General features: G+C 39.7%; 2 protein-coding genes across 2 annotated transcripts in view; one reads left to right on the top strand and one right to left on the bottom strand.

Annotated features, from left to right (window-relative positions):
* The window catches only part of fchsd2 (FCH and double SH3 domains 2), a gene marked incomplete at its 5' end in the record, with an annotated part of 83678 nt that extends 69536 nt beyond the window's left edge, over positions 1–14142 (bottom strand). The window contains 2 exons of the mRNA XM_079245883.1: positions 10224–10321; positions 14122–14142. Coding sequence (XP_079102009.1) covers positions 10224–10321; positions 14122–14142 — 119 coding nt within the window. The remainder of the gene's footprint in view (positions 1–10223; positions 10322–14121) is intronic.
* A 3509-nt stretch (positions 14143–17651) lies between these two features.
* Positions 17652–19949, top strand: LOC306760148 (P2Y purinoceptor 2-like; the record flags this gene model as incomplete). The annotated part of the gene is made up of 4 exons (XM_079245940.1): positions 17652–17982; positions 18936–19104; positions 19319–19673; positions 19755–19949. The coding sequence occupies 4 exons, from the start codon at positions 17652–17654 to the stop codon at positions 19947–19949; spliced, it is 1050 nt and encodes a 349-aa protein (XP_079102066.1).
* Positions 19950–21277: the final 1328 nt, after the last annotated feature.

Below are 21277 nucleotides of genomic sequence, written 5' to 3'. Positions count from 1 at the left end.
TGGTGGACACCAACAGTGAGGGATGCCGTCAAGCTGAAGAAGGAGTCCTATCGGGCCTTCTTGGCCTGTGGGACTCTGGAGGCAGCTGATGGGTACCGGCGGGCTAAGCGGCATGCGGCTTCGGCTGTTGCCGAGGCAAAAACTCGGGCATGGGAGGAGTTCGGCGAGGCCATGGAGAAAGACTTCCGGACGGCTTCGAGGAGATTCTGGTCCACCATCCGGCGGCTCAGGGGGGGGAAGCAGTGCTCCATCAATACTGTGTACAGTGGAGATGGGGTGCTGCTGACCTCAACTCGGGACGTTGTGGGTCGGTGGAGGGAATACTTCGAAGACCTCCTCAATCCTACCAACACGTCTTCCCATGAGGGAGCAGAGCTGGTGGACTCAGGGGTGGACTCTCCTATCTCTGGGGCTGAAGTCGCTGAGGTGGTCAAAAAGCTCCTTGGCGGCAAGGCCCCGGGGGTGGATGAGATCCGCCTGGAGTTCCTTAAGGCTCTGGATGCTGTGGGGCTGTCTTGGCTGACACGCCTCTGCAGCATCGCGTGGACATCGGGGGCAGTACTGCTGGATTGGCAGACTGGGGTGGTGGTCCCCCTTTTTAAGAAGGGGGACCGGAGGGTGTGTTCCAATTACAGGGGAATCACACTCCTCAGCCTCCCTGGTAAGGTCTATTCAGGGGTCCTGGAGAGGAGGGTCCGCCGGATAGTCGAATCCCGGATTGAGGAGGAGCAGTGTGGTTTTCGTCCTGGTCGCGGAACAGTGGACCAGCTCTATACCCTCTTTGGGGTCCTGGAGGGGGCATGGGAGTTTGCCCAACCAGTCTACATGTGTTTTGTGGACCTGGAGAAGGCATTCGACCGTGTCCCCCGGGGGCTCCTGTGGGGGGTACTCCGGGAGTATGGGGTACCGGACCCCCTTGTAAGGGCTGTCCGGTCCCTGTACGACAGGTGTCAGAGCTTGGTCCGCATTGCCGGTAGTAAGTCGGCTTCGTTTCCGGTGAGGGTTGGACTCCGCCAAGGCTGCCCTTTATCACCGATTCTGTTCATAACTTATATGGACAGAATTTCCAGGCGCAGCCGAGGTGTTGAGGGGATCCGACTTGGTGGCCTCAGGATTGGGTCCCTGCTTTTTGCGGATGACGTGGTCCTGTTGGCTTCATCTGGTCATGATCTCCAGCTCTCGCTTGAGCGATTCGCGGCCGAGTGTGAAGCGGCTGGGATGGGAATCAGCACCTCCAAATCTGAGACCATGGTCCTAAGCCGGAATAGGGTGGATTGCCCTCTCCGGGTCGGGAGTCAGGTCCTGCCTCAAGTGGAGGAGTTTAAATATCTCGGGGTCTTGTTCACGAGTGAGGGAAAGATGGAGCGCGAGATCGACAGACGGATCGGTGCGGCGTCTGCAGTAATGCGGGCTCTGCGCCGGTCTGTCGTGGTGAAGAAGGAGCTGAGCCAGAAGGCGAAGCTCTCGATTTACCAGTCGATCTACATTCCTACCCTCACCTATGGTCATGAGCTGTGGGTCGTGACCGAAAGAACGAGATCTCGTATACAGGCGGCTGAAATGGGTTTCCTCCGCAGGGTGGCCGGGCTCACCCTTAGAGATAGGGTGAGGAGCTCGGTCATCCGGGAGGGGCTCAGAGTAGAGCCGCTGCTCCTCCGCATCGAGAGGAACCAGTTGAGGTGGCTCGGGCATCTGGTCAGGATGCCTCCTGGACGCCTCCCTGGTGAGGTGTTCCAGGCACGTCCCTCGGGGAGGAGACCCCGGGGAAGACCCAGGACACGCTGGAGGGATTATATCTCTCGGCTGGCCTGGGAACGCCTCGGGATCCCCCCCGCAGAGTTGGCAAATGTGGCTGGGGAGAGGGAAGTCTGGGCTTCCCTGCTTAGGCTGCTGCCCCCGCGACCCGACTCCGGATAAGGGCAGAAGATGGATGGATGGATGGATGTTCTTGTAAAAAGTTGAAGTGAATAGAAATGTTTTTTTTTGTTGTTTTTTTTTACCTTGATTTAAAACAGATGACTTTCAGCAGGCCTGTAGTCTTTTTGGATTTGCACCACATGTAAGAAGCATAAAACTGAACATGTCTCTCCATGTTTAATTCTGACTAAGAACAGACTTGACCTTGATGACCTGAGGGATCTGGTTAGTTCATAGCAAACCAGAAGATGCTGAATATATTTTGGGCCTAGAGCATTCAGCACTTTATAAACTAACAGCAGGATTTCCACTAAATTCTTTGACAAACAGGAAGCCAGTGTCAACATCTGAGAACTGGAGTTATTTGATCCATTTTTTTTGGTCTCAGGGCACATTCACACCAGTAGAGTCCATGTCCAATTCAGTTGGCCAGAGAATCCCAAACCTTTCATCATCTTCCTTTGTTTTAATTTGTTTTCACAAATCAAATCACAAACCTTGTCACACAATTACAATTGGCTAGGGGGTGTTGTTAGGCGAAATGACCTCTCACAAAAGAAAGTAGTAAGCAATGGCTTGTCCAGACTCTGATTTTCATCCTGTGCTCTGTATCCAAATGAAAATCTCCTGAATTTTAAACCATTTTAAACTGACTGCTACAGCTGCAGCTCTCAAATGACAATCACTCATTATTAAAAAATCTGTCAAGATGAGAGACAATTGCCAAATCCATGGCTTCAAGACAATAATCATATACAAATCTGTAATGTTCCAACAACTTTGAACATCTTTCATTTAAAATATAAGAAAAGAGCTGGGTAATATGACAAAAAATTATATTATTTTTCTTATGTGCTTCATGTGGGTTGTCACACCGACTTGCATCGGCTTGGTTTTTCATGCTTCATGTGTAGTTGTTCGAGTGATTACCTACCAGGTTATAAAACAATTTGGCATCAATGTAGCATTGTATACCCACCAACAGGATTTGGACATTTTTATCTGTTCTTAATCACTTGTGTCAAACATTTCCATTTTACTGACAAACTACTGTCATCTTTACTTTGCAAACGAGAGATGTTTCACTCTCAGGGCTATCCCCCAGCCCTATATATTCCACTCTAAAGTCAAATTAGTGTTCATTCACATCCAACTAGTCTTGTTTGCAATTAAATAAATAAATATTGGTTGTTTAATTCCCCAAATTGTCTTTTTCTGCTATTAATTCTTACCAGTTATTCTCACCAGAATTGACCTATCTTATTACCTTATCTATTAGTAGGACATTTGACATGCAGCAGATTTCAACAACAGAATGTAGATGCACACTGGTGAACACACAGGCTCACTGGGATCTTTAGACATGTCTAGGCTTTTCATGCTGCCATGGTTACACTGCATCAGAGACCCCTATATGTAAACATGGACACTCAATTATCTGTTACAGATACCTCACATTTATATTGCATGTCTTTATTATCATACATTTATTGCAGCAAAGAGAAAATAGGCAGAGAAAACATATCAGGGAGGGGTCATTAACTGTTTTTTTTTTTTTTTTAGTTATTTAAGTTTAAGTTTTAAGTATGAGTATATTGACATAATTACATGCATTAAATATCTCTTATAAGTGGGAATACATACACAATACATATAGTGCTTCAACAATCATATCCATCCACTTTTCTTTCCTCTACAGATGCCACGTTTCCATTACAACTGGAATTGCACAAAGCGTAAAAATTGCAATAAAATTAACGATAATAAAACTACATCTTAAAAAAATTCAAATATCACTAGATAGTTTTTTATACAAAAGTTTTTATATAAAAGTATATTGCAAAAGTGTATTTGAAACACTTTTTCGCATTTACATGTCTCTGGACGTAAGGGGTCATGTGACCAGTTTATTTCTTGTGAAGATGGTGCAATATGGAGCAAACAACAGTTAAATGCAAATATTTACAATGAATTAAAAAGGCAAATGAAGGCAAAGACAAATGGTTTCAAAAAGCTGGGCCCAAGTCCATCGCAGCAAGTAGAAAACCCCAGAATAATGTTACGTGGCTACCTTACATAAGCTGCAATTCTCGTAAAATCTCGTCAGTCAGACAAGATTTTACAATTTCACTTTTATAAATATCGGCATTATTTTGCAAAAAACTGTAATGGAAATGCAGGTCCTATTTCCACTGCTTAAAACCTGTCAATACCTTCCCTACATCACTGCTTTTCTTTCCTGCTTAAATTTCTTCCTCTTTGGCTTTTGTGCACCTTGATTTTTTTCTCTCCTGTCTTTTAAACTCCAGCACTCTGCTTGTCCATCAGGGTTTTATGACTGTAGATGCATAGTCAGAAAGTCATGTCAGCATCAGCTGTGCATAGAAAAGACAGTAAGGAGGAAAAAGACTTGCAGATGAATGTGTGTCTGACAGGAAATACTTAAGTGCTTGAGAGTAAGCATTAAGTGTGTGTGTGTGTGTGTGTGTGTGTGTGTGTGTGTGTGTGTGTGTGTGTGTGTGTGTGTGTGTGTGTGTGTGTGTGTGAAAGAGTGTCCAGGTCAAAAGAGGCAATAGGATGAAAGGAAGGGAGAGGAAATAATCAAACGTGAAAAACCGGGGGAAAAAAACAACCTCAGCAATTAACAGAACACAGACTGAGAGGCAGAGGAGGGGTGGTCATGCTTTCACACTGCATGATCTCTACCAGATATAACAGAAGCGATTCTCTGCCGTTTTTCAATTCCAACACCTGGCAGGCACTTGAACTGAAACGTACTAAATGGTTTGTCTAATTTTCAGATTATACTTACCCTTATAATTAAGTAATGAAATTAAAGGTAGATGTAACTCACTAAATCAGAGCTGTGGGTGACAACATTAAAGGCATTAGCTTTATAAAAAAAAAAATATATATATATATATATATATATATATATACATATATACATATACATATATATATATATATATATATATATATATATATATATATATATATATATATATATATATATACATATACATATATATATATATATATATATATATATATATATATATATATATATATATATATATATATGTGCAACAGGCTATATTCCGACACCAACTTTCTAAAACAGAAACACTGCTAAGTGTTTTGTTGCCCTCTGATTGCAATGAGCAAAGCTAAAAAAACTGAATCAGATTGAGTTTCTTTGTTAATGATGTGAATTGACCTTCAAGTGACATGTGTCAAAGTAATTACGACAATGAATTGCAACTTCCAAGTTCAAACATTATGGATTAATGTTCTTTTAACTTGTACCAAGCTAGCATGTTTTGCAAACCAGTTATGTTAGACTGTATTAGTTTTAGTTTCGTGCCCTGAACACGCTTTACTATGTATCTGCAAAACACTTTTCATGTCCCTTTAAAATTATTATAACAATCACAAACTTGAAATGGTTAGTTACGTAATATGCCAGCTACAGTCGGGTATGAGTCCTCACAAGCCACAGTTTTAATAAAAACACAGAGTTGTTGCTGCATCTCAATCAGCAAATGAACATAAAAATTGCTATGTACTCAACAAATAAACAACTACTCACATTGCTCTTCTTGGTGAGCCTGTTGTTTGGTTTTGTTAAGCACCATGCTCAACTATTTTTATCTTAACTGTCTGTCAGCATTTATCTGGAGGATATATTTTTAGATCTGCTGAAGAAAACAAAGCAATGCAGACAAAGTAATGTTTAAGTGGTCACCGAGATTGGGGGGGGGGGGGGGGGGGGGGGAGAACACATCATTGGGTTATTATTGCCATGGTGTGACAAAATAAGAAATATTAAAAAGAGAAAGAAGGACTTGGACAGGATGAGATGAAATGAATCAATACCTCTCTGTCTAACTATACAGGAGCAGCCAAACCATTACAGTGAACAGTTGCTCTTATTTGTTGTGTCTCCTGAAATACGACAGACATGAGGCCTAAGAATTTGGTGATAGTGTCGATTTCTATGTAATAATGGTCATTTAAATGTTAAAATTCACACAGCCTAATCTAATAGGGTTCTCAATTTTATTTTCCAGTCCTCCTTGTCGTTTTTAGCAACAGCTGAGGTTGTCCGTGCTAATTCTGCCAAATACAGAGGCACTAACTCCTAATTGCATTACCAGGCTGTGAATCAGCCTTGCATTAACAGGAGTCTTTGATTTTCAGTTCCCCATCTTCTTAAATCGTGAAATGAACATTAATGAGAAGACGGAGAGCATTTTGGGTTCAAACTGGTGAGTTTCATCCTGCTACTCAGCACAGAGACCCATTATGTTTTAATGGTATGTGCAGAAGATTCCCAGGACTTGGTCAATAAATCTGTGTGAATCACAAATTTCATTTATCCCATGCAAATGTGCCTGATACAATACAGATGCAGTTGGTAAATCACATCAGGCCCTTATTCAACTCCAAAGCCATTGAGTTCAGACATTAGTTATTCATTAATTAATTTCCTTCATTCATCACTGTCAACTCTACAATGAATGATTTCCTTTAACAAGCCTTTTCAACGGATTCTGTGGAAGCACATTTTAGGCTGTAGTCACAATAACTTGTACTTTCTTACACCAGCTTGGCAAACATTAGATCATTATTCAGTATTACCACTAATTTCCTGAATTGATGTAATTCGATTCACAACCCTGATTCAATGGAATTTTGATAAAAGCCAATTCTGTTCGGTATTGATTCAATTACCGATGTCTATGCAACAACAACAACAACATTTCTTGAATATTAAAAACATTCTAAGATAAACTAAGAGTTTTTATAAAACACTAAACCGGTTTCGAAATCCAATATCTTGGAGTAATCGGACTACTTCAATAATCTGATAGGACACATTTACATGCACTTCTGTAATACGATATTCAAAAGATTGTCTTCATTGACCAAGCTATCATCTAATTTATTTTGAAGTACTTCTGTGCATCATTATGGCACATCCTGTTACTTAAAAAAATTTCTCAGTTTGTTGAACGTGACAGAGACCACCATCTTAGTGTTACAGATGTGTGAGGTAAAAAACTGCTTATTAGTTTACCGTTGAATGTAATGTGATGGTAAATGAAAAAGTCTAAACTGGCATTATCTTGGCAAGGGAAACTGATTTTGGATGTAAGCAACACAGTTAACCTTTCAGTTATGTATATTTGCTAGGATCCCGCCAAGCATTAGTAATTCATGTGAGAGTAAGGTCACTGTTTTCACCAGAAAATAAAAGTGGTTTTTTGGGGGTTTTTTTTTTTTTTTTTTTTTTTTTTTTTTTTATGAATCTATATTGGTTTGTTTACATTTGAATCTAATCAAATATATTATTCAGTTTTAATAATCCAGCCTTGGTCTTTACATCTGCTGGAGTCCAGTAAAACAGAGAAAGACGGTGATGGCCTTTCAGAAGGTCAGGTTTTATATTCTTGTCTAAATCTGTGGGTCAAACAAATACACTGAGGTATGTGATGTAAGTGGGTTTATAAAAGCTAGATCATTGCTGATAAATGCATATATGTGGCACTTTATGAGTGTGTTATTTGGTCACAATTTGGAGCTGATGCGTGTGAAGTTGTTGAGAGAGACATAAGGGTATGAGGGATTTAGCTGGATTGAGGACACCAAGTTGACTCCGTGAGTCTACCAACTAGTCATCATTTTCTCCTCTCTAGCTCTCTTTTATCCTCCCTCCTAAGACCAGTCCAGCAAAAGCACACAATCAAAGCATTTAATATTTCTTTCTTTGTCACCTTCCATTCTTTCTTTTTCATTCTTATTTCTTCTGCTTCAGCTCATACCCTTTTAAATTTGCATATGCACAGGATGAATACAGTGTGAGTAGCAACTTGTGTGCGTGAGGGAGTGCTTTTATTCCTTCACCAAGGGGATTGATTAGGGTAAATAACCTCAGAGCAGCTTTTGGGATTTAGTAGTTAAAAATCTGCTGTCAGCTTCATGCATGAAAATGTGTCTTGCAAACCAGTTTTAACATACAGCCAGACATTAGTGACATAGCTAAAGACCATTAACAGCACTGTAAAATATGTTTTTAGAGGTGGCCTAGACAAATGACAGCCTAGATCAACTGTTCCTGTTATATTTTCACTTCAGAATCATTCAGAGTTTACTTTTACAGGGACAATATAACATTAAAAATACATCACAAATGAAGCCACAGTTCAGAAGATGTCCCAGTGATGGTAAAGTAGCTGGCTTTAAACTGCAAGCATCTATGCTGCATTCTGACCCTGGATGAGGACAAGTCAATAACTGCCTCTTCCTGTGGAAACCATGAGTACATTATTAACACTGATGATGTCTTTCAGAGATGCATTTTCTTACAGCGGCCCAAAAGAGAAAAAAAAGCCTGATATTGCAGTTAAGTAAGTCCAGTATGAAGGGTAATTATTCATATTTGAGTTCAATTTCTATCTATTTTGTAAAATGTCTGGAAAGGGAAGAAAAACAGCAAATGCTGCAGAAGTTGGAAGCATGTAAAGATGGTGACTGATTTCTAACCTATTTAAAGGATGCATTATGTAACTTTCTGAACATAAGACTCTGCGTTCCAGACTTGTTCGATGACACAGTGACATCTATCATGTGCATTTCTGGAGCCGCTGCTTCCCAGCAGCTCTCTGAGGCTGACAAACTGCACAATACAAGTTTTTCATCCGGGACGCTATGTGACGTTGCAGTAGAGTTTTGTTTCACACTAGAAAGCATACTGGTTGTTTTGAACAACCAGTATGCTGAATCAGCAAACAAGCACAAAAAGATTAAAAGAGAGAAAAGGACAAAACAAGAATTATTGTAAGATCGTCTTTTGCCGGCTGGAGAGTGCTAACAGGTCAGGTACGACACAAGATGGATGCTGAAGTAACCGTTGTGATTGGGAAAATGGAAAAAGTTCTGTAGTGTGTCTTTAATTGGATAAAACACAGGCTTCACATCTATGGCATCCATTGCGCCTCACTACAACCTTTCCATCTGAACTATTCTTACTAAAAACAACAATACAATTTAATTGTAATGGTCCAGATGGTTTCTAATGTAAACATCTACACAACTATTTCATCACACTTAAGGATTTTGCTGTGTAGAACTTGACGTCAGTGTGGACTAAACAGGTTATTTTGTTAATCCCATCTTAAAATGGTATAAATTTGAGATCAATCTTAAACTGTTTTATCATTTACTAAAATATGAGAGTCATATAAATGCACACAAGCTTAGGCAAACACTCCTAGTATCTTGCTTAAGAACACACAAACTAAAAAGATGCATGTTTTTTGCCCAGGCCTCCAAATGGAAGGGCAATCTTCTGAATCACTGCACTACCCTGCTGCTCTTGATTTTGCAAACATGAGAATGTGTCTTAGCAAATAATTACAAAACATTTAGGGCTTAAGTAACATACTGAGAAAGCACCGCGGGCAATTTCTTTCAACGATAAGGATGACTATATAAAAATCTTCAGCCAGTGGCAAAACTCTTTCTCTCTTACGTACTGAAAAAAAGTTGTGAGAACACATCGTGGTTGCATATGTTTAACTGGCTTTCACTCTCTCCCACAAGTGAGACCAGCTCCTTGTTCACTCTCCAAAACCCCTGCAGCAACAAGCCAATCTGTTCCCAAACAGCTGGAGCTGCCCCCAAGAGTGTGAAGGGAAGACTCGGCAAGAACAAGAAGTGGAGACAGGCTGAAAATAGGAAACAGAGCGTGAGACAGGAATGGAAGCAGAGAGGCAGATAGTATTAGAGAGTTTGCTGTCATAAATAAGCAATGCTTCGTCAACAAAGAAAATGAGAGTGAGAGAGGGAACCAAGGCTTTCTCCCATTGCCAAATCAAAAAGGGAAAACTGACAAATCACATATGTCATTAGTAAACAGAACTAAGTCAAAATCAAAAGACATGGGGCAGAAGGAGTGATAGGGCAAATGAGATATGAGAGAAAAAAAAACAAGGGGTAAGAAAAAGATGAAAGTGAGAGATACAGAATGACATTAAGAAAAGAAGAAAGAGAGGCAAAAGGAAGCGGAGAGCAGGAAGAGGGCAGCAGGAAATTCCTTCTTCATTTTCCCAACCCTTTGTGCTTCACAATGAAAAAAAAACTGAAATATGACAGTCCTCCTCTTTTTCTTTATGACAATTCTGCTGCGCTCCCTCGAAGCTTCGTTCTCAGTCTTTATTCATAACCCCTGTCCACAGCGTGTGTCATGCACATCCCATCCAGAAAGAATTGCTTGTTTTCAGAAAGAAATGTTTTCCTACCTCATGTCCTCCAGCAGGTCACATTCAGTCTGATGTTTAAAGTGCAGTCTTGTCATCTGCTCCGTGTGAGTATTTTTTAGCTCTTGTGTCACTTTGACCTGCAGGAAACAAAAAGACATTAACAACTAAAGGATTTTTCATTTACACTTCCCCTCCGCCTTCCAGCCATTTCTGCTACTTCTTGGCTTATTTTGGCCTACAGATAACCTTCTCTAAAATAAATCATCTTTCTTCCCGTAATGACAATTTAATAGAATATCAATAATTAAATATCACATTGAGTTCTTTTTCTTTCCTGCATCTAAAGTCTAAAGGAACGTTTTTTCCTGCCTTAAATTAGCAAATTCATAATGAATGGTCCATGTCTATCCACAATCTATAATCCTTTTCTAGCAGCCACCCCTGGCTGGATTAAATGTTGCATGAAATTACCAAAAGTAACACAAATACATTACAAAATTATCAATCAATGCTTCACAACACGTCTTCTGATTATCTGTGATTCAAGTGCCCAGCTCTGCAGATAGGATGGAAGATGGATGGAAGAAATGCACACACACATTCACACTGCTGAATAATTAGGATAGCATGCACTTTTTGGTATTAAATGTGACTGAAGATACTCAAAAAGGCCATAGCAGCATTTAGGAGCATCCAGACCGTTTAGATTGTTTGAAAAATGTATTTATTGTTCGGTCCCACACAGAAATAACCAACATAGATTATTAGATCAGATTAACCTCTATGTCTTGTGCAAAAACAGACACCGCAATGGAATCGACCCTTCATGTGCATCTGTCAGCGCAGGCAAGCACCTCCATACACACATCTCCTGCCAACACACACGGAATCACTGTGAAGGTCACTGTGCATTGTCGAGTGAATTCCACCAGCTATTCATCAGAGTAACAGTGGGCAAATTCATGACTGTTCTAGACAGAACTCTCAACAACATGACACACGCTACACTGGCAAACACACACCCATACACACAGCAGTCTCTTTCTTTCATGTGCTGTGACTCTGAAGATAAAGAGGGAGTGGTTCATTACATTATCAGGGTAAAAGCACTTCACTTGATTTCACCTTCTATCACTCACAGGCAACCAGGAAAGAGGGGGAAAGACTGATGGGGCAAGGGGTGACAGGGATAAATTGGCCAAGTGAGACAAGTTGGACATGACAGGAGAAAAAGGTGGAATGTAAAGATGAGTAAATGAAGGTGAGAACAGAGAAGTAGGAACCGGAACGGAAATGCCACATTGCAGATGTTCATAGGGATGAAGAAGGTAAAAGCAACAGTGAGAAAGATGTTGCACAGACATGTTATAGAAGAACCTGAACGGTCAGTTTAGCAATACCATCTTTTCTAATAGTTCGCCCCTCCTGAGTTACAGGGTTTTTATTTTTTGCTTGTCAAAAAGGATATACAGTGGCGTAGTGGTTAGTACTGTGACCTCACAGCAGGAAGCTTACTGGTTTGAGTCACTGCTGGGGGGAAGTGCAAGCAGTGGCATTTCTGTGTGCAGGGTGTGCATGTATGAATGGGTTTACTCCATGATCTATTATGATCACTTATTTTTAATTGATCACTCTAAATTCTCTCTAGAAAAGTATGTCCCTCTGTGTTGCCCCCTGTGACGGACTGGCGACCTGTCCATCCAACCTTTCGCCTGACGATTGCTGGGATAGGCTCCAGCTTCCCTGCGACCCTTACTCGGACTAAGCCATGTAGAAAATGAATGAAAATCAAATGGACCGACAACCAGCAGGCTTTCCGAGCTAACAGACTTGGAAACTCTGGTGTGAATATACCTTCAGTGGTCACACTGGGCACAAAGGTTGGAAAACAATAAGGGACTTTTAGTACTGTCTAAATTTTGGGTTGTTTTTTTTACCTTTTTTTCCCCAAATGTTCTTAATCAAGTAGCCTGAAAATGATGTAAATTATACATGTAGTCAGCTCAAATTATTACTATCAGGAAGTTGCAAGGTGTACCATAAAGAAGTTGATAAAGAAATCATATCTATCTCAGAAATGACTAATTTACACCAACTATTAGTTAGTTGTCAGTTTTAGAGAAAGGTTATATATATATATATATATATATATATATATATATATATATATATATATATATATATATGTTCATATAATTATATATATATAATTATATGAACAAAGAGCCACAATTACCACTGAATTTAACTGAAATATTTGCTCTCACCTTGGTATGTGCCTGTGTTATTGAAATAGATGGAAAGACAGAGTGGTAAAACATTTGTGTGGAGATGCACTGCCTGTGTCAACCCAGAAGCAGCCATCTTTAATTCAAGCCACATAAAACTAATATATGAGACTCTAATGAGCTCAGTTTGCAAGCAGATGTGCTGAGAGGCACAGACAAAACACTTTAAGGGCCGAATGTGTCGCACTGGGAGAGAAATTACTTGCATGCAACAGCCAAATACTGATGCTCTCTTACTGTGGTGGGCAGCCACACTGGTAGAGGGTAAGATATCAGTCTTTAGATCAGTTTCGTTTTATCCTTGAAAGCATTTTAATAATATAATGAATTTAAAAACAGGGACTGAAATGTTACACTTAAACACACACATGGGAAAGTGGTCTCCGCAGCTTCAATTATGCTTGAGTGAGGGTGTTTTAAGGACATGATGTGGCATGATGAAAACCAGCACAGAAATTGCACAGGGGAGGGATATGTGATAATTAAGAGAAAACGTGCAGAGGTTCACTGTATGGTCATTTCCTTTCCTGCATTGTATCTATTTCAAAAAGCCTTACACAGAGTGAAAATAGACAAGATTCCTTCAGCTCAATTTTTGATGTATTCCTGTAGATATTTTAGGAAGGCTTGATTATAACCCCCAACCATCTAAACAAAAAAAATCTGCAAGAAGACCACACAGAACTATCAGCACTTGCCCCTTGATGTAACAACTAAAGTATAATCAGACTAGTCCACCACTGTGCTTTCCTCAGCCCAGTAATTCCCAGTTCACTGATGTTAATTACACAGGGAGCTGAGGATGCTAACTTCAATCTGCTGCCCCCTCGACACCACATTTCCAAATGAGCAATTAAATAAATCAACCCAGGAAATTCCAACCATGTTATAGAAAAACACCTGTGTCGTGTGCATTAGAGATTGTGGTCTTTCGTAAAGTCACATATGATCAACAAGCCATGAGACATGGCTCTGGCTCCACATCTGTCCGGTTTGTTTGTGTGTGTAGCTTTTGTCAGCTGAGCCTCCTTACATGAAATTATGCGACCCCGGACAGACTGAAGGTCTTTCTTTGACACAAGATGCATCACAAACAACAGCAGCTTTTGTTTGTGCTGTCTGAGGGAAAGCTGACACATTTTGACAACGTGGAAAATTTAGCCTGTAGAAAAACAACATGGATGTAACACACTGGATTCAGTCATGGACTAAATGTGACGTTAGAAGCTGGAGTGTTGCTGCTGCATGTTAATATGCAAATGATGTCGTTATTTAGAGTTATAGCATCCTTAAAAGGACAATTAGAGCATCACGTGGACTAACAGTCCAGTGCTTTGTTTAAAACGTCTTGTAGCAGACCACCTAGCGCCTTCCAGCTAACGTTGTTTGACGTTTGACGGTCACGCTACAGCGGCAGGACAGATGCACATTAATGTCACTAAGGTTTCTAACCCTACATGCTAGCACGCTTGCTAATGGTGGCTAGCAAGGGTCTTTTTTTCCACTCTTTGATATTTGTAAATCTGTATCATTAGACGTTTTAAAGTGAGGTTAACACAAAGCCCAAATCTGGGGTTACAACACCGTTATGTGTCTGTCATTGTCTGTACAGCCCAGCGGAAATATAACGGACCCTGGAAATCACTCACCTTCCTCGGCGGTGGCTGCATTTTGGAGTATTGACATGAATGGTACTTCCCTTGTGAGATGTATTGTAATTCCAAGAGGAAATCCAAATCACTGTGAAACAAATAGCTTTGCTTCTTCCAAACAAAAAAAAAAAAAAACAAAAAAAAAAAAAAAACAATCCTCCCCTAAAGTCGACAGGGAGGAAAGACGAGAGTTAAATTTGTACTCCGGCGGCCATGATTGATGATAAATGGCCAGTTTATACACAGCAGAAAGTGAGGCTGCGAGGAGAGGCTGAACACACTTATATTGGCTGCTGCCACTACGAGTGTGTGTACTGTACTGTTGTAAGCAGAGGAGCGAGCAGGCAGAGGGGAGAAAGCAGACAGAAGGGATGAAGGAGGAGGGGGGACATTAACGGTGAGCCCTTTCAGCAGTGAAGCTCGACGGCTCCACCATGCGGCACAGAGCGGAATAGCGTCCGGTGTCTGATGAAAAACACCAGGAGCATCTCGACAAATCCTTTTTGTTTCTCGACTGACGCCGACTGTGACCTCGAATAGCACTCGTGCAAAATGTGTTTCATAACAAATTAAGGAATGATGAGGATGATACCTATAAACCGAATAGCGAATATTACCAGGGCTTTGCTCTTGTCTGCCCAAGGAGAAAAAAACACGGGCGGCTGCGTCCTACAGACCTGCATAGCAACAAGAAACCGCAGTCGATCGAGGAAAAATCGATGTGGAGCATGCTCGTGTTGAAAAGGAAATAAAGAAAAGATGATCGTTTCCCAGAATGTTATCGGTTGCAATGAAAGTATAAAAATGTACTTTATTTAGGCTGCTCCAATTACAATAACAATTATATGAAAAACTGACATACATATTGATGGATGTATAAGTGTAAATAATCATCTTCACACCTCATTCTCATCACTTTCAAGCTTTAACTGTGAATTATGTAGCATTAAAAATATGTAAGATATCACATAATGTATAGAAGAATGGGGTCAGTGGGGTTATTGGAAGATGACTGTTAGTTAAGTAGTACAATGTGACACCTCAACAGAAAGTTGGTCCCAGCAGCAACTGTCCTGCATAGCCTGCTGTCTGCATACGTTTACAGCCATGTGTTTGGTTGTGTGTGGTTGCATAGGTTATTCTCAAACAGATATTGAAAAAGTAGCTTATAATGTTAGGAAAGTAATATTTTTCTGCATAATTTCACTATATGAAATGATAAATTACCCAAAAAACTTTAGTAACTGGCAGATTTTTCTTTCCATAGATTTTTACCTTTAAGTCACAATCCCACTACTGCAACCTTTATGGATGACCTCTGTAAAGTGGTAATGGAAATTGGAAACGTGAATGGCTGGAAGTGCAAGTATTTAATTTTGTTGCCCCTACAGTATGTGTCAGGTTAAGGGACTGGTAATCATTAATACGCAAAGTTTCTGGAGCAGGTAAGACATTAAGCATACTTTCTCACCTTTTTTTTTCAGTATAACACTTTAACACACACTCTAACACCAAGAGAAACTGAACAACTTCATGTGGTTACTTTGTGCAAAAGCCAGAGAAGAAAATGGCTGGCTTTCTTTTTTGGGCCATACTGTTTTTGTTAGGATCCTGTAAGGATTATTTTGATTTATGATTTCTTTAGTTCATGATCATCTGTATTGTCTAAGGTAAGAAAAGTACTACTCATAAAAATGATATGTTTATCTGTGAAAAAGGTTTTGATCTTGTTTTGTCTTGTATATTAGATCTGTTGAGGAAACCGTAGCTTTGAGTACAGGTTGGGATTATTAAATTCATATCCTGACCGCCCCCTGTCCAAGACTGTGGTTGCACATTACAGTATATTACAATTTAATCTGGATAGGAGTCTTTTATTAAGTAATTTCAAAGATAAACCTGGAAAACTGTAAGATTTCTTTCAGCTAAACAAACTTGTGATTTTATGCAAACCAAAGCAACACAAGTCCTGTCAGAAAAGACTGACATAAGAAAAGGCCCTTTTAAATAAAAACCTGTGATCAAGAGCAAAGGTCCCTATGTGGTGAGAGCTCATTTAAAACATTTGAATAATTTATGGAGGCAACAGAGTTGCTTCAGTCCCTGTCCATTTGATTGGAGGTAGTTAACATCTGAGCCTCAGGGCCCAGGTCTACAGGCTGCAGCTTGCCATGCTAGAACACATCACAACAAGTTCTTCATCAACTCAAATATCTCGGTTACACATTCAGTCTTAAAACACTGACTGAGGATAAATCACACAGGGGTGTCAGCATGAAAACTTCATACAGTGTAAGTAATTTTATAGTATTTCATTTATATTTCTTCAAAGCCTATTTACCATTAAAGTACTTACGAGATTCTCACTGAATGGGAAGAAGTGCTGGTTTTGTCATGGCACAAACGCAGCACAGCAGGCAGGAATTCAGGGGACTGCAGAAGGGGCCACTCTGTCTCCAGTCTGTTATCAGTTACTTAACCTGCAGCTGTTTTTAAAACAAGGAGGGAAAGGAAGACCAAAGTTTTCACAGTGAGCACGTGCCGATGTTTTTGATAAGGAAAACATAAAGTCACAGAGAAAAGGACCAACAGAGCATCACCTTCATCTCATAAGCTAGTAAGCGTTGCATCTGCTTTCTAGATTTTACGTTTAGTTTTAAAGAAACTGTTTGGTATTGCATGACTGGTTTGAACTTGAGTTTGTCGGAAAAGACTGAATGAGGCGATGCTGTGCTGAACCGTCTGGTTTGAGTTAAAAAGACACTTATCCATTTCTCTGTCTGGTAGCCATAAGGTTTTAGAAAGCTTGAACATGCAGTGCTCAAATATGATCATTGTTTTTCTGCAGGAAAAAAAAACTGCAGAAGACATTTTGTGAAAAAACTGCTTTCACACGGCTCTGTGAATCTTTCTGAAACTAGCTCTCTAATAATATACTAACCTGTGTGTTTTAGATGTGTCAGTAAGTGTGTATGTTTTGTCAGAAACAATACATACTAAGTACATATATTTTTTTGTAGTAGACCAATAATACTCACACATTTTATTTATTTTATTCATGAAGAAAAAGAAAAAATATAACATTCATTTGGGTTTAATAGAGAAGGCATAAGCTTAAGGGTCATGGTCACTTCACCTTTTAACAATTCTTCTCATGTGTTCAACCTCCCACTCAGAGAGAAAAATATTTTAAAGTCTGCATTAAAATGATTTACAATTGCTCATTTACATTTGATATGGTCTGTCTCAAGCTGTACTCTGTAAATCTGATATGAATCACAATGAACTAGTCAACTATTCTGAGCCTGAGCTTTATTGAGCTGTGCTGCTGAAGCATGCCAAACTGAGTGACTCAGAGCGTCCTAAAATGCAATCTTGGCTGATGTCACTCTTTGTAATAAACCCATTTCCTGTCCACATTCTTTCTGTATGTGCACAGTTTAATCTTTAAAAAAAAATATTCCAATGCATTTAATTTCTAACCAATTCCTTTGTATATATTGTTTATTTAGGCAGTTGCAATGACAATGGCAGCCTCTGACAACAACACCAGTCACATCAACCACAGCCATCTCTGTGAATTCACAGAAGATTTTAAGTTCATCCTCCTTCCTGTCAGCTACACACTGGTCTTTGTGATTGGTCTGGGACTGAATGCCACAGCGCTGTATGTGATTGTGTTCTGCACAAAGCGGTGGAGGCCCTCCACCATCTATATGTTCAACCTGACGGTGTGTGACACTCTCTACATCTTCACTCTGCCCTTCCTCATCTTCTACTACGCAGATGAAAACGACTGGCCCTTCAGCGAACCGTTCTGCAAGCTCATACGCTTCCTGTTTTATGCCAATCTGTATGGTAAAGTAAAAGTACAAACTACACATCTATGCAGTACAACACAACTTATTGTTTAGAGAAAGAGCATGAAAAATTATTTAATAATAAATAAAAAAAAAAGGAAATATTTTTACTCTAATTCTCATGACAGCTTGTCCGCTGACATATGACCTTAACATATGAAGGACATTATTCCCCATTAGTCAGATCTAAACTTTTTCTTATGGCAACTGGCAGATTAGTTTAGCAGGATTTAGCCTGTTCATTGACATTGCTCCAGAATGTTGTGCAAATCATTCAGGAAGCATTATGCATTCCTGTGTGCACAAGAACAAATAAAAGCATATGCCACAGGCCATGAACAGCCTGGCCATTCAACAATTCTCTGAAAACAAAAGTTGTCCTTTTCCTTCTTAGCTCAGCAGATCTACGTTCACTCTTTATGTCTGTGTTAAATTACATGAAGCCCAGAAAAGATTGTTTGTTTGTTTGTTTTGTCAATTACATGGTAGAGTTTTAATATCTGTTTATTAATGCATGGACTAACCTTTTAAATGTTATGACCTGTGGGGATGTTTAAATCCCCTATTTATTTCTTTATTTGTCATTTTATGTTTCACAATGCTATTCTGAAATCATTTAGCCATTAGTCCACCTGATCTTCCGGAGGTGAGCCTACATGACACTCTGTCTTTACTTTGGAGAGTATTCAGTCTGACGTTGATGCTTTGTACACAAAACCTGTTGCCAGTTCAGCTTTTTTTTTTATTATTTAAAAAAAAAAAAACAATAGTTGTCATTTATCTAAACTATTTATATAAAATGGAGTATTTAAATGATTTACGAATAAAAACATTGTGCACCTCATTATAAAGATAACATGTTGCAATATGAGCTCGTGTAAGAAATAATCAGGGTTATAGATTAAAAAACAATACTCATGGAAGTATATGTAACATTTGTCCTTCTGATAGGTTCCATTCTGTTCCTGTGCTGTATCAGTCTGCATCGCTTTGTTGGCATCTGCTATCCAGTCCGCTCCCTGAACTGGGTCAGTGCTCGTCAGGCCAGACTGGTATCTGTGGCAGTATGGGCCTGTGTTTTATTCTGCCAGGCACCTGTCCTCTACTTTTCCAGAACAAGGTGATTACTCTTAAGTTTTCTCTCTTTCTTTCTTTCTTTCTTTGTGTATCATTGGTTTTGCAAAGGGCTTTTAAAGGACACTGCTGCCTGCTAACAAACCTGTATTTTAAGTACTTTTTTAAACAAAAACATCCTGTCCTTTTTGCTGCTCAGTGTCAAACAGGACAATATCATGTAAAAATACTAAACTATAACCTTCCAACTCCTCTGCCAGGGATGTGAAAACAGATGTGAGCATTGAGAGGATTTGCTATGACACCACCAGCCCAGAACTTTTTGATGACTTCCTGGTGTACAGCTCAGTGGTGTCTGTACTCATGTTTGCCTTACCCTTCATGGTGGTGATGGTGTGCTATGGCCTCATGGTGCGGAAACTTCTCGAGCCCAGCTGGTCTGACAGCAGAGCTGGAGGTGAAATGGGTGCCTTTACATCTCAGCGGTCAAAGCAGAAGTCAGTGAAGATGATCATCATTGTGCTGGCAGCATTCATGCTCTGCTTCCTCCCTTTTCACCTCACCAGGAGTCTTTACTACTCTTTTAGATACCTGAGGCAGGTTAATCCAACGCAGGTGAGGACCAACACATTCTTGCTAATTAATGTGCTATTATGACTAAAAGTTCAGCGTATAATATTTCTGTGTTTTCATCAGATCAGCTGTAGATTACTGGAGGCCTCCAGTGTAGCTTACAAGGTAACACGGCCTTTGGCCAGTGCCAACAGCTGCTTGGATCCCATCCTCTACTTCCTAGCTGGACAGGGAACTCGCAGCAGCCTCACCAAGAAGAGAAAACTGCCCTCACCGAAGCCAACAAGTGTGAGGCAGTGCTTGACAACGCAACTCTGAAGTATTAGCTGAGGCTTCTTATAGATGTGACGTTCATACATTTCTTCAGAGGAAATATCTATTCTGGGAGCTCTGAATCCAATTTTTAAACTCGCTGACTTTAGCAATCAGTCAGTCCTTGAGCTGCTCACCCATCTTCATGCCATGCTGTCCAACCACTGTGATCTGGATTTCTCATCAGGAAAACCCTCAATGCTCAGTTAAAGTTGGATTAACTATGCCAGTACAGCAACAACAGTGTCCTTGGTTCTGAGCATCTTGTAAATAAATTCTTTCCTAATTGTTATCTGGTCTTGAGTATTTGTTTTTGGAACTTGTCTCCAGTACCAGACTGTAATACGCACCTCTTACAGAATTCCTTTCAATCTGCAAAATTGAAGCATTTCAATGTAATAATGCAGCTTGAGCAGCTGAGCTGGGTATCTTCAGTCAAATAAGTAAGCAGTGTTAAGAGTTAAGAAAAGATTAACTGTACTTCAAGCATTGAGTGGAGCTGAACTATTTTAATTGTCTTGTCCAAACTTGTTTTAAGGCACCATCTAAAAGAAACCACTAGGGGGTGACAGCGCTTAACAAGAGATGCTACAAGCGTCTCAACTCCTGCTGCCCATTAGGGGTTTCCTCACATATGCTATTTATATTTTTAAAAAAATGTTTTACACACTTAAAGACAACAGTAGCATAACGATTAATTGGATTCAGCTGGATTATTATAACTTGGACTGAACTGGACTGTAAATAATTGGATCTTTACTTTTGTTAAAGACTCTTAGAATTATTTTTGTTTTGAATGGATGCTCCACTTCATTAAATATCACCAGCCACAATAGCACCAAACAATTTAAAATACACTTCTTTATTTCAGGAGTAAAAACATAATACAGAAAAAATGTAATATGATATCAATAAATGCTGCAAATCTGATGAGATGAATGGGTTTTTTTCTTCCTTCCAGCAACATTTGAAAGCTTGAAATTTAATAAAATCTACTACAGTTGTAAAACCAGATAAAATTTAAATATTTAATTGAACTTCAGCCAATAAATATCTTGTCATTTAGACATGTTTGCATAATAAGAATATAAAGGGTGGTTAAAAAGCTCATACACACTTTTAAAACAACAAGGATGTAAACAAAAGCCAGCGGAGCTGCTTGGCTTTGAAGCATTTTAACCACTGATTCTCTGCAGCTACAAGTTGGTTTCTTTTCTTTCTTTTTTCTTTTACATTAACTTCAGAAGATAAATCTGTTTTGATTTCCACAGTTATACAGATAGCATAACTGGAGTCTGGCCATTTGTGGTTTGAGCATATTGGTATAAGTTGTG

Source organism: Telmatherina bonti (genome assembly GCF_933228915.1).
Source record: "Telmatherina bonti genome assembly, chromosome: 9".
NCBI lineage: Eukaryota > Metazoa > Chordata > Actinopteri > Atheriniformes > Telmatherinidae > Telmatherina > Telmatherina bonti.
The sequence above is the reverse complement of the archived record's forward strand: the minus strand, read 5'-3'. Positions and strand labels throughout refer to the sequence as shown.